The sequence below is a fragment of the Balaenoptera ricei genome, chromosome 11, assembly GCF_028023285.1.
Source record: "Balaenoptera ricei isolate mBalRic1 chromosome 11, mBalRic1.hap2, whole genome shotgun sequence".
Taxonomy (NCBI): Eukaryota; Metazoa; Chordata; class Mammalia; order Artiodactyla; family Balaenopteridae; genus Balaenoptera; species Balaenoptera ricei.
The window spans coordinates 50256003-50268961 of record NC_082649.1 but is presented as its reverse complement, the minus strand read 5'-3'; the positions used below and the strand labels follow the sequence as shown (position 1 = coordinate 50268961).

Sequence of the window (12959 nt, the reverse complement as noted above, 5' to 3'; positions counted from 1 at the left end):
TTATAAAATGTTAAGGGGATTAAAAGATTACTTTTAAATGGTAGATAAAGTTTTCAGATTTTCTTAGGAAGTTAGGTCTCACAGTGGATAATACTGAGAAGATAAATTAACACCAAGAAAATGTCATTATTACTTAAATAGTGATACTCATTTTCAATTGTATCAAACTTAAACCTCTTGGTATTTTAGATTTGACACAGTTTATCCAGGCTAATAGAATTTATAATACAGATTATAAAATACTTATTCTTTTCAAACCAGATTCTCATTATTTCTATTACCTTTTCTCCAACACTTGGTTGGTTTTCAAAATTACTGCCACATCCAGAAGGTGCAAATGAAGAGGAGAAAGAGAATGTGGTCAGGAGAGTGCTAGAATCTTTGAGGGGGGTCCCTATAAAATCATGCCTTAAGTTAATAACCAAGTAGGGGACATAAATACATGCCTATTGACAAAAGCAAAGCTGTGCTAAGTAAACTTGCTTTACTCAATTTCTCTTTTTAATTTTTTATGTCATAACTTAGCTAACATATTAAACTAGAGAATTCAAAAGAAAATTTAAAAATTACATTTGGAAAATAGAAAACATTGAATGTTTATTCAAAATCATACAGGCAAAAGTTTAGGCTATACATTAGTTTATTTATTCATTCATTTAATGCAATAATTATGAATGGTTATAGACACTCAATTTTCAGTCAGACAGCACTACCACTTTTTACTTCACAAATTAGTTAACCGCTTCTCTGGGAATAATAAGAGTACTACCACTCTGGAACCTCTTTTATAAGGATACTAATCCCATTCATAAAGGCTCTGACTTTATGATTTAATCACCACCCAACGGCTCTACCTCCGAATGCCATCACACCGGGTGTTAAGTTTCAGTAGGAATTTGAGGGGACACAAATATTCAGTCTACAGCATTCCATCTCTGGCCCCCCACAATTCATGTTCCTCTCACATGAAAAATACACTTATTCCATTCCCAACAACTCCCAAAAGTCTTAACTCCTTCCAATATCAACTCAAAAATCTGAAGTCCAAAGTCTCATCTAAATATCACCTAAATCAGATATGAGTGAGACTGAAGGCAGGATTCATCCTGAGGCAAATTCCTCTCCAGCTGTGAACCTGTGGAATCAAATGTGTTCCGTGCTTCCAAAATACAATGGTGGGACAGGCATAGGATACTCATTCCCCCTCTAAAGGGAGAAATAAGAAAGAAAGGAGTGACAGGTCCTGAGCAAGTCTGAACATTAATGCTGGATAATAACCTTCTTTGGCTCGGTGCTCTGCCCTCTAGGCACAATGGGCTGTGGACCCCTTCCAGACCCACTGGGGCTTGGGTCCCACCCCCACAGTTTTGCCAGGTAGGGGTTGGGCCTCCTAGGCTATAGGTGGCCTTATCCCTTGGCTTTGAGAAGCCCACACAGTAGCTCTCACAGGTTAGAGTCAGGTGCCTGTGGCTCAGCTGGGCTTTACTGGCCTGGGATCATGAGGGCGGCTCCAACCCACAGCTCCACTGGGCAATGGAGATAAGTCAAGAAAACTTACTTTACTTAGTCAAGAGAGACTAACCTGTACCTTCAAAACTTTGCTTAGATATTTCCTCAGCCAAATATCCACTTTCATTACAAGTTCCACCTTCCACGAAACACTAGACATGAACACAAATCAGCCAAGTTTTTGCCACTTTATAACAAGGATCACCTTTTCTCCATTGTTCAATAACATGTTCCTCATTTCCATATGAGACCTTATCAGAATGCCCCCTTTGCATCCACATTTCTATCAAAATTCTGTTCAAGATTACTTAGGTATTCTCCAAGAAGACTGAAGCTTTTCTACAGTTCTCGCCTTTTCTCTCTGGGCTCTCATCAGAATTGCCCTTAATAGTCCATCCATTCGTGGCAATGTAGGCTTTTTCTAGCATGAAGCTCAAGACTCTTCCAGCCTCTACCCATCACCCAGTTCCAAAGCCACTTCCACATTTTTAGGTATTTATTACCCTCACTTCCCAGTAGCAATTTCTAACTTTGTCTGTTTGGGCTGCTATAACAAAAATACCAGACCAGGTGACATATAAACAAGGTGACTTATAAACAACAGAAATTTATTTCTCACAGGTCTGGAGGCTGGGAAGTCCAAGATCAAGGCACTGACATATTTGGTGTCTGGTAAGAACCCACGTGCTGGTTCATAGATGGCCACCTTTTTGTGGTAACCTCATTTGGAGGAAGGGGTAAGGTACTTTCCGGGCTCTCTCTTATAAGTGTATTAATTCCATTCATGAGAGCTCTGCCCTCACTATATAATCATCTCCCAAAGGCTCCACCTCCTAATACCATCACATTTTAGGGGGACACAAACATTCAGTCTATAGCAATAATCAATCAAACACATGTTGGTTTTGAAAGAGAGGGGAAGGTTCTTAGTGGTAAGGGGAGATGGTGGCAGATCAATTTTAGATTTCCATTTTGGGCAAATGAGCGAACAGTGGAGTTAATAACCAAGTAGGAGACATAAATACAGAGCAAGCTTGGGGTTTGGGGAACAGAAATAATATGTTCTTTTTGGTCTTGAGTTTAAAATACTTGTGAGTCTGCTAGATAGGCAATATGAAATATGGGTCTATTCCTCTAGAGAAAAATTCTAGAGTCACACAATAGAAAGAGTATAAACTGGGTACAAGAAACCCTAGGCATCTATTCAATTCTTAAATGCCTGACCATCTGGTTTTTACCAAATGTTTCTCTCAAAGGAGACCAAAGATTTTCTAATCACATAATCCAAAGGCTTATTCTTAATTCTCTAACCACTACTGATTCCTTTACTGGTTGCTCTTTCTCTCCCTAGTCCCTCAATGTAGGCCTTTCCAAGGTTCTGTCTTCAAACTTCTCTTTTTACATTCTCTTTCTTGGGGACTTCATTCAAATAGCTTTGACCCTCTCTTCCATGCAAATAGCTGCCAAATCTCCATCTCTCATCCCTGAACTCCATCTCAAGTCTCACAATCACCTACATTTCAAATAATTTTGACACCTGGATTTACTCAAGCACAGTGAACTTGGGCCAAATTGGGTTCTCTTTTCCTTCAAAACAGTTTCTCTTCCCCAATACTGTTACCTAGACTCAAATTTCACCCAGGCTCAACTTTGACACTGCTTACTTCCTCATCCCCTCCATTTAAATGGTTGTCATTTTGTTACAAGTTACAAAACTAAAAAGGATTCTGTGCTGTGTTCCCACCTTTCCAATCTTATTGTTACCAACCCAGCTCAGTTCCTCATCAGTTCATTTAGACTGCTATAAACAGCCTACTAATCATCTGTCTACTTTCTCTCTCCCCATATTCTTTCAACTCATTGATAACAGATTAATCTTATAAACTCCCAATAATTGGTCCTCTTGCTAAAAAAATATTGACATGGCTAACATAATTGGAAATAAGTTCCCCACTTTGGTTTTGAATTCTCCACAATGTAACTCTATAGTGAAGTAGTTAAGAGTACAGATTTTATTACCAGTCAGACCTAGATTAAGATCTAAGAACATCAACTTAACAGCTGTATCATCTTGGGCAAATCATTTAATATCTTTTCATCTGGAAAGTAGGAATAATACTAGCACCATCTCAGAGTGTTCTGAAAGCTCAATAAAATAATGCATGCAGGGTATGTGGCAAGAAGCACAGCATGTAGTAGGTGCTCATTAAATGGTTGCTAGCATTACTTTCTTCTCTTCATCTTCCAAACAGCATCAACTTACATTATTTGATATTTCCCAAACATATCCAATGTATTCTGTCTCTATACCTTTGCTCCTGTTTTTCTCCTTACTCTATCATAACCTATAAATTACCTACTTTCAAGACCCACTTCAGATACCATGTCTTTCAAGAAGTCTTCCTGGATATCCTCAACCAGTTGCAATTTCTCCCTGCTTGACGTTCCTGTCCTCTCAACTTCTGGTATTTACAACATTCTGCGACATAATATAATGAAGTTTACTGCCTAATTCCCACCACTAGACTGTAACCTCTCTGAGGACAGAGATACTATTTTTGAATCTCCAGCAATAAATGAGTTCATGATGGAAACATGGTTCTCTGTCTGTTGATCCCCAAATGCCTATATAGTACTTTACATGCAGGAATCATTCATATCACTCCCCTAATTTTGCTCAATTTCTTCTATGTGTCTGTGGAGCATCTGGAACTGGTTAAATATACTAACGGATGGGAAAGGGGTTAGTGAGCCATTTTTTATCTATAACAATACATTACAATGCATTACTAGTTAAATGGAATTTATTAAAGAGAACACCAAGGTCTGTAGAACCCCACTAAACAGTTCTAAATAACTTAACATAGTACAATTATTATATATATTTGTAGCATTAAAGTGAAATTCATGAGCTAAAGAAAATATGGATTTTACATAAATTCTCCAAAGATTTCTGTATTTCATGAATGCTATTTTACAATGTTATAGCAGAGTCTGAAAAAAGTTAGAAAATAAGATAAATTCTTCTTCAACTGAAATATCACACAGTTCCATTGTTCAACAGAACAAAGATCTTAAAGATGGAGTATAGCCAATGTGAATTCTTATGAAGCATCACTTATTACAATGTATATGTACTTTATGACTGATGTATCCCAGATGATAAAATTACAACATATCCAAGGAGTTCTGAATAATCTCAGAATTTAATAAGACAGTGTGAATAAATAAATACAGAATAGGAATGAAGATAAACGGCTACTTATAATAGAAATTGTTTTGTTTGTATGTGAATGAGAAAAATGACTGTTCCTTCAAACAAAAAAACTTGCCATTCTTCTTTTGTTCTCCAACATTGTTGTTACAGGAAGTGCATATATTTTTAACCACAGACTAACCCAGATGATGCAACTCTTTTTGGTTTGAGAAAAGTAATAGTATCTGTATCACTATCTTCAGAGTTGGGGTGTTTCAGCATTAAAATTTCAATTTTCATCATTCCCATTTCTAGAAAATATCTCATTTGTAACCAATAATTGAATGACTACAACACTGAACCTGCCTACTTCTAAAAAGAATTTGAAGTGAAAATAAGATAATTTTAATATTATGGACTAAAATTTCCTAATATTCAAGAGACAGTAGAAAAAGATCAGGGCTTAAGAGTCAAAAATGTAGTTTCTAATCTTGACTATGCAACTTCCTAGCTCTATAATTTCAAGAGGGCCTCAGTGTTCTTATCTGTAAGGTAAAGAGAGTAGGGCTAGATGATCTCTAAAAACTTGTCCTGCTTTCATATTTCTTGATTTTTCCATTCTGACTGTTCTTCGTCGAAAGTCCTCTACTCCTCTTTGCTGGATTATCAGCTACTCTGCTATATTCTTTTTAGCCATGTATCAGAGTCCAAATTTCACCAGCCACCCTTTCATCACATTTGTGTTACGTCTTGTCAGCTCTGAAGATTTGTTAAACCTTATTAGCTTTGCAGTATGTGCTGGTTTTCAGTGTTTATTCCGTCTTCAGATCACATACAATCTCCCTTAACTTAGCAATCATATTAGTCTAAAAGCTGTATTTCTTGTCCATCATTAATATCCAACACTCTTCATCACTCTCAATTCCCATCTGGAGTCTTCAGTCTGATATCTTCCATCATCTTTCATGAAAGATGCTTTGATCACTATCTTCAAGACAATTAAATATGGCAGATATGAATTCCCTTTGGCAAATGTGCATAGAGTGTTTCACTGTCCTTCCCACCTAAGCAGCCCAATATAATGTTATCAGCTCTGAAGCCAGGCAGTCTAAAAGGAGTCCAGAATCTACCAATTACTACTTGTATAACTTTGGGAAAGACATTTAACCTCTTATAATTTTATCTGTAAAATTATTTTATAGAGAGGTTACAAAAATAATTTTTTTTAAAATTAGTATATGTAATAAAGAACAGTGATAGTAACAAAAGTGCTTTTGTGCTAGGGACAGTCAAGTTTGGAAGTCCCCCCAATACTTCCAGAGTTGTAAATTTTTTCTTTTTCATTCTTTGGAAGATTCCATGAAGAAAACCCAAAATACAGAGAAGGAAGTTAAGATCTATAGTAGCAAAAAAAGATAGGAGTTCTACTGGGATGAATCTGAAGACATTATGTATCAATCTAGCAAAGGTGAAAACTATTTAAGTCTACAATTTTAAGATGGTAAAGAATTATTTGAAATTCTCATATACTACTGACAAAAGTGTAAATTGGTAGAAACTTTGGGAGGGAAATTTTGAAATATGTAACAAGAGCCTTTAAAATGTATCCATATAGTAACAGTATTTCATCAAAGTAAATTTCTGATTTGGATAACTACATTATAGTCATGTAATAATAAAAATAATTCCTTGTTTTTGGAAATAGCATACTGAAGTATCAACTGGTATACTGAAGTATCAAGTGGTAGAGACAGATCGAGTCTGCAACTTACTCTTTGTAAAGATTGTATTCTTTGTTGTGGGTGGTCAGCCCCTCTGGCACCAACACGCTGCACATGCAAGCTGCCATTCCTATGGCACCTGTGATCTGGGAATGGGGGATAGTAGCTGGGTGTTAAAACGAACCATCATTAGTTTTATGTGTCAGCTTGGCTGGGTCAGGGTACCTAGATATTTGGACAAATATTATTCTGGATGTTGCTGTGAAGGAGTGTTTTTTAAATGAGATTAACATTTAAATTGATGGGCTTTGAGTAAAGCAGATTACCCTTCACAATATGGATGGGTCTCATCTAATCAAAGACCTTAATAGAAAAAAACTGACCTCTCCCAAGCAAGAAGGAATTTTGCCAGCAGAACTGCCTTTGGACTTGAAATGCAACTCTCCCCTGAGTCTCTAGCCTGTTGGGCTACCCCATCAGATTTTGGACTTATTAAGATACCACAATCATATGAGCCAGCTCCTTAAAATAAATCTCTCTTTCTCTCTCTCTCTGTATACACACACACACACACACACACACACACACACACACACATCCTGTTGGTTCTGTTCCTCCGGAATTACCCTAACACGTGGGAAAGTAAAAACATAACATAACTCACTTACTGAAATTTAGCAGCTGCTTTCTTTAGTAAGCACTCTTCTGGGTATTGTCAAGTTTTTATTAGACTCCAAAATTAGATTCCAAAGATCCAAAAAAGTTAATTCTAACAGTTTTTTCCAGTTTAATCATTGCTTTAGTGCCATTTTCAGTAATATCACAACTTACTCTTAAATGATTCAATATATATTTCCAAATATATATTGAATATATATTCCCAAATCATTATTTTCAAATGTTAACATTGAGAATATTTGGGAAATCTGGGTATAAAGCAACTGGAAATTCTTTCTTATATTCTTGAAAATTTTCTATGAGTCTGAAATTAAAATAAAATGGTTTTTAAAATGTAGGTATCTTGGAGACTGGTTCAAGATGGAAAACTGAATACATGCCAGAGTCTTCTCATGCCACCCCAGGTGCCAGGAAATTACAGAAAGTATATATCCTAAAAGATGTAATTAAAAAAAAAAAAGCAAGCAGTACCCACAGGTCTCCAGAAACTATGAGGAAGCCTTTCATGAAAGAAAATAGATGGGAATGAAGAGAAGGAAGCCACAGCCCCAAATATCCACAGAAAAAAACTCCCACAAAGATGGAAGCTGGTCCAAGGCTGTGCTAAGATAATGAATGCATGAGGGGTCTGGGAAAACTAAGAGAGTGACTGGCTGGAGTACTAAAGTAGAGCATACAGGGTCACCTCTCTTTGGGCCAGGCTTTAAGCAACAGACACGTCTATCATCAGGTAGAGCAGAGATAGCTAATCCTGGGGTGAAGGGGTAAAACAGAAGCTTCAGGAGGCTAGCAACACCCAGGAAAAATAGAGAGTTCTCACTACCCAGAAGAAACCACTGGCTCACCCCATCCAGGAGCTTTGTCTTAACCACTCTTCCATATTTGGAGAAAAGCTAAAGTAAACAGAATTCATAAACAATCTCAAGTACGCAGTTGAGCACTCAATCACAATAATCAAAGACAAAATCCAATAATGAGAGAGAGGAAACAAACCTAACAAAAGGAAAAATTCATTACCTATAAAACACAAGCTTAATAAATTAAATAGGATGGCATTTTAGAATATCCACTAACTTCAGAAAGATATGAAAGGATATTCATTTCTTAAAAGAATCAACAGAATATCATGGAAATTTAAATTTTGACCACTGAAATTTTAAAAAATCAATTGATACACTATCAAAATGGTCAAAATAAAAATAAATGAACTATAAGATTGAGCCAAGGGTTTTTCAAAGAACGCAACCCATTCTTTAAAAATGATGTGTAAGGGACTTCCCTGGCGGCACAGTGGTTAAGAATCCGCCTGCCAGTGCAGGGGACACAGGTTCGAGCCCTGGTCTGGGAAGATCCCACATGCTGCGGAGAACTAAGCCACAACTACTGAGCCTGCGCTCTAGAGCCACAACTACTGAAGCCCACGCATCTAGAGCCCATGCTCCACAATGAGAGAAGCCACCACAATCAGAAGCCCCCTTCATGCCAGGGAAGGGGATGGCGCTAACCCAGTCATATATACTGGTGTGGCCCACTGTGAGTTAGGCATGGCAATCCTACGGCTAACTTGCAGCATCTTACAACTGTAACCACCAGTCTTAGATTTCTCTTCAACCTTGAATGCCATGCTGTCAGGACAGTGCTAGAATCAAAGTTTTGCCACATCTTATTACTACTATAGTCTGGTCCCTGATCATGCCAGGGGAAATCATGGTGCTTCTCTAATTATTCATTAAAAGCTCCATAGTTCAACAGTCAAGGGCCCTCTAATGGCATTTGCCCTATGGCCTGAATAGATTGGGCTATGCTCTGCTTCAGAGTGGAATGAGGCAGTGGAGGTTCACCATTAAGTTACTGACTCCATCCATGTGAGCGTTCTCTAGTAAACATTGCTCCAGCAAGTCTGATATGTGGGCTGCTTGGCCACTTGCATTGTTTGCATGACATGTCACATTACAGATAAGAGAAGAAAAACCATTATGATCATCTTAATATTTAAGATGATCCCAAAAGCATGTGAGAAATTTAAGTCACTCGTGATTTTTACAATAAAAAATAAAGTTCAATCTCAACCCAGCACCATTTATAAAAATAAATTCCAGACTGACTAAACACTAAGGTAAAAAGTATCAGACAACATATATAGCATTGAAGTAAAAATGCATTTGTATATAAAATACAAAAAAGTCATAAAAGATTGATAATCTTGAACATGTTGAGATTAAATGTTCTGTGTAACTAAAACTAAAAACAAGTTAAAACCATAAAATAAGTTGAAAAGCAAGAAAAAGACAAGGATGAAATATTTTCTAGACATAGGGATTAATATTCAGAATACATACAGTATGAAGTGAATGTACTTGGCAGAAGAGCTTCATGAAAACAGGGAAGCCTCAAGGGTGCTTTTCTGTTTATATTGTTTTTAAAATTTTGTAATAAGACTAAATGCATTTAATATCCTAGTAAAAGTCTGAGTATCAGTATCTAACAACATAAAAAGCACAAAACAGATTTGTGGTTTCTAATATATGATTACAAATTGTATGACCATATATAGTACATTCCACAAGTCAAGAGAGGTAGAAAGAGGAAAAGAAGACTGTGGTTGGGTCTAGTAACGAATAAATACAGAAATAGAGATGATCCACATTAGAGTATATTCTACCAATACCAAGACCAGCCAAAATATACAAAATAAAACTCAAATATTACTCAGGAGAGAGAAGATAATGGCTAAGATTCCTATACTATATCTCAAAGGTTACGGGAGCGCCCACCCAACTTCACCATGTAGTTTGTGTGTACTGTGACATGTAGTATGTAGGTTTTTTCAAAAGGACGAAGTATAGAATTTTAATTTTAGATTAATAATTATAAAATTATAGTATACCCATAAAAATGGCTCACTGCTTGTTATTTGTACTAATTTTTAAATCTAGTTTTAAATTTAAGCACTGAGTCACATTCTTATAAGGTAGGCAAAATATTCTTCCCTCATCAGAAAAAGTCTGAACTGGAGACCTTTTTTCCTTGAACTTTTAGAAAAGGTGAAATGAGACGCTTTAAATGAAGATTTTAGAATTGAAGAGCTAGACTTTCAGGATTCACTAATTACCTAATTTCTAATCTCAATGTTTAGAAAGCCTCACTAAAAGAAGTCATCCCCAAACCAGCCCACTCAGGATTAATACATACCTCTTTTCTTCTAATAGAATTTCTTTAATATAAAATGAAAATAAAATCCTAATAGGTTAAAACAAGCCAAATGCCCACTCTGCATGGGTAAATACTTCACAAAGTCAACTGAATCCAGAGCTAAGCCTGAATTGTGCAGGTTCTCAGTGAAGTCATCAGCCATACAATACTAACAAACGTCAACTATTTACATATTTAGTAAGCCCTCTAAGAAATGTACCCCAAGAGGCAGTAGCCTGTATTTTGTGCCATCTTGAAGACATGCACATTTTATTTTTTCGTATAGTGTAACATTTCAATAGAATTCATTAGCTACTAGGTGATAATGCTTTGGTACTATTCATACAGGATCCCTTATCTTAAAAGATGTGAGTTTTCCCAAACAGGAGCTTTCTTCTCCTCTTTAGAGCTTTCTTCTCCTCTTCTCCTCTTTCCTCTTCCTGCTTTAGAAGTCTCATATAAATTAAACACCCTATCAAATAGTAACACAGAGGGAGGTGACACAGGATGCAAGTCACCTCTCTGTATATTTATTACATTCTCCTTCAAGGTATTTACACTAGAAAGATTAGTGTGGCTTGATTAATATTTCAGTGGTAAAAGTCTGAGTGATCAGAACCTTGGCAAAACCTGAATTCAAAATTGTTAACAAATACTTCTAGTGACAAGCCTAAGAAATTATTACAAGTTTACTATTATGAGGGAAAACAATCATCTCTGAAAGATGCCTCAACCACTGCTTCTCAATATAGAAGGATAAAACTACATAATTAACCCTATCTCTGTCCCCCGAAATTTCCCTAATTTCATTCATTAGAAGGGGATTTAAAGACTTTTAAGAGCACTTTATAGCAGCATTCGGCTTCCTATGAAATACTCAGTATCTTAAATATTATGTATACTTTTTTCTCTTTTAGTAAACTCAATACTGGCTTTAGAGCTTGTGGAAATGGAGAAAAGAAGAACCAATTCAATACCATCCTAGAAATTGTCTTTTGGCAGAATAGCAAATATCCAAATCAAAAACTGGATAGGGACTGTTAGGGGCTAAATTGTCTCCCCTGACCCCCAATTTATATGTTGAAGTCCTAAACTCCAGTACCTCAGAATAAAACTGTATTTAGAGACAGGGTCTTTAACGAGGTAACTAAATTAAAATGAAGTCATTAGGGTGGGTCTTCGTCCAGTCTGAATGGTGTCCTTATCACAAGAGGAAATTTGGACACAGACAAGCACAGAGGGAAAACAATGTGAAGACAGAGGGAGAAGACAAACATCTAGAAAATGAGGAACAGAACCTGACCTCCAGGATCTCAGAAGGAACCAACCCTGCCAACACCTTGATTTCAGACTTCTAGCTTCCAGAACTGTGAGAAAATAAGTTTCTGTTGTTTAAGGCACTTAGTCTGTAGTACTTTGTTATGGCAGCTCTAGAAAACGAATACAGCCACTTCTGTCTTTCCAAAATTTAAATAGATTTTTGTTCCCCTTCTCTATAAGCCTCAGTCATCACCCCTCAGTGGAAATGGGTGGAGACTCTGGCCCTGCTCCTCCAGCTTCTCAGATGCTGCTTTCTTATTGTTGTAGTAAGGCTTAAACAGATGGGCGTTAAGGAGGACTTCCCCAAAATGCCTTTAGAAATAAACCCACAACATATTTTCTGCCTTTTCCCACACACGAGATTGAAAGGGAAAGACAGTTGTCTTGTCAAAACCAGAAGCCATATCCATATCAGAGCTGTCGTCTTGAGTGGTAACCGCATGAAAAGGAAGGGCTGGAGAAGTGCTTGATGTGGGGCTGTGGGCATCGGAGTCGAGAGACTGAGGTTCTTCCTGCAGTTTACTGATCTGGTGGCTTCTTTATCCCTTTCCATATACAGTTCCCACTTTTCTTTGGCTTCAAGATAGAGTCTAGACTGGGGACTGCCCTTTTACCTACCACGGGACTCTAGTTTGTTTGTTTGCTATTCTGCTGGCAGCTTTTCCTGTCTTTTCACAAGTAGCACTCAGCCACTGCAGAAGTGCTCTGAAGGAGTCTCCTGGAACTGCAAATAGCTCTAGAAGTCCTTTCAGCATTTACCGTCACTAAAGTGAGAACCAAAGAACCTAGCTCTGCAAATACGGCAGCCTTCTATACTTCAGTACATCTTTGGCTTGTAAAAGTCAACATCTTTTCTTCTAGAAATAGTCTTCCAAAAGCAGCCATTCCATCCTCAGTAACATTCCTGAGGTGTGGCGTGTACACCAGGACATTCCCGACCGCACATCCAGGCCCTTCCTCCTCAACTGCCTTATCTAGGGAGACTGTCTTCTGCAGCTGGTTCTCCATGAGAGTTTTTGGTTTTGCTTCTAACAAAGAAGCAGCACACAGCAGAGCTTCAAAAGCGAGGAAGGGGCAGAATCCATGGTTGTGGGGGAGGTAACTGGAATTACAAGGCGCTGAAGAGTGTTTAGTATCTAAATGCATTCTGGACACTTGGTGGGACATATAGGATAAGGAAATAAAGATTAAACATATGGCTTCATCTTCAGCTAATAGATTTTTACTGGATTCCTTAGGATTTTCTATTTACAAAATCATGTCATCTGCAAACAAGAGATAATTTTACTTTTCCATTTCCAATCTAAATACTTTTAATTCCAATTTCTTGCCTAACTGCCCTT

At 37.2% G+C, this 12959-nt stretch overlaps 1 protein-coding gene and 1 pseudogene across 2 annotated transcripts in view; both read right to left on the bottom strand.

Annotated features, from left to right (window-relative positions):
* The window catches only part of ZCWPW2 (zinc finger CW-type and PWWP domain containing 2), a 141145-nt gene that overhangs the window by 99937 nt on the left and 28249 nt on the right, over positions 1-12959 (bottom strand). The window contains exon 2 of one of the 2 annotated variants that reach the window (XM_059937562.1): positions 6478-6572. The exons of the other annotated variant lie outside the window; for it this stretch is intronic. Coding sequence (XP_059793545.1) covers positions 6478-6554 — 77 coding nt within the window. The 5' untranslated portion in view covers positions 6555-6572. The remainder of the gene's footprint in view (positions 1-6477; positions 6573-12959) is intronic. 2 annotated transcript variants of the gene reach the window in all.
* LOC132375304 (SIN3-HDAC complex-associated factor-like) lies at positions 11799-12762 on the bottom strand (annotated as a pseudogene).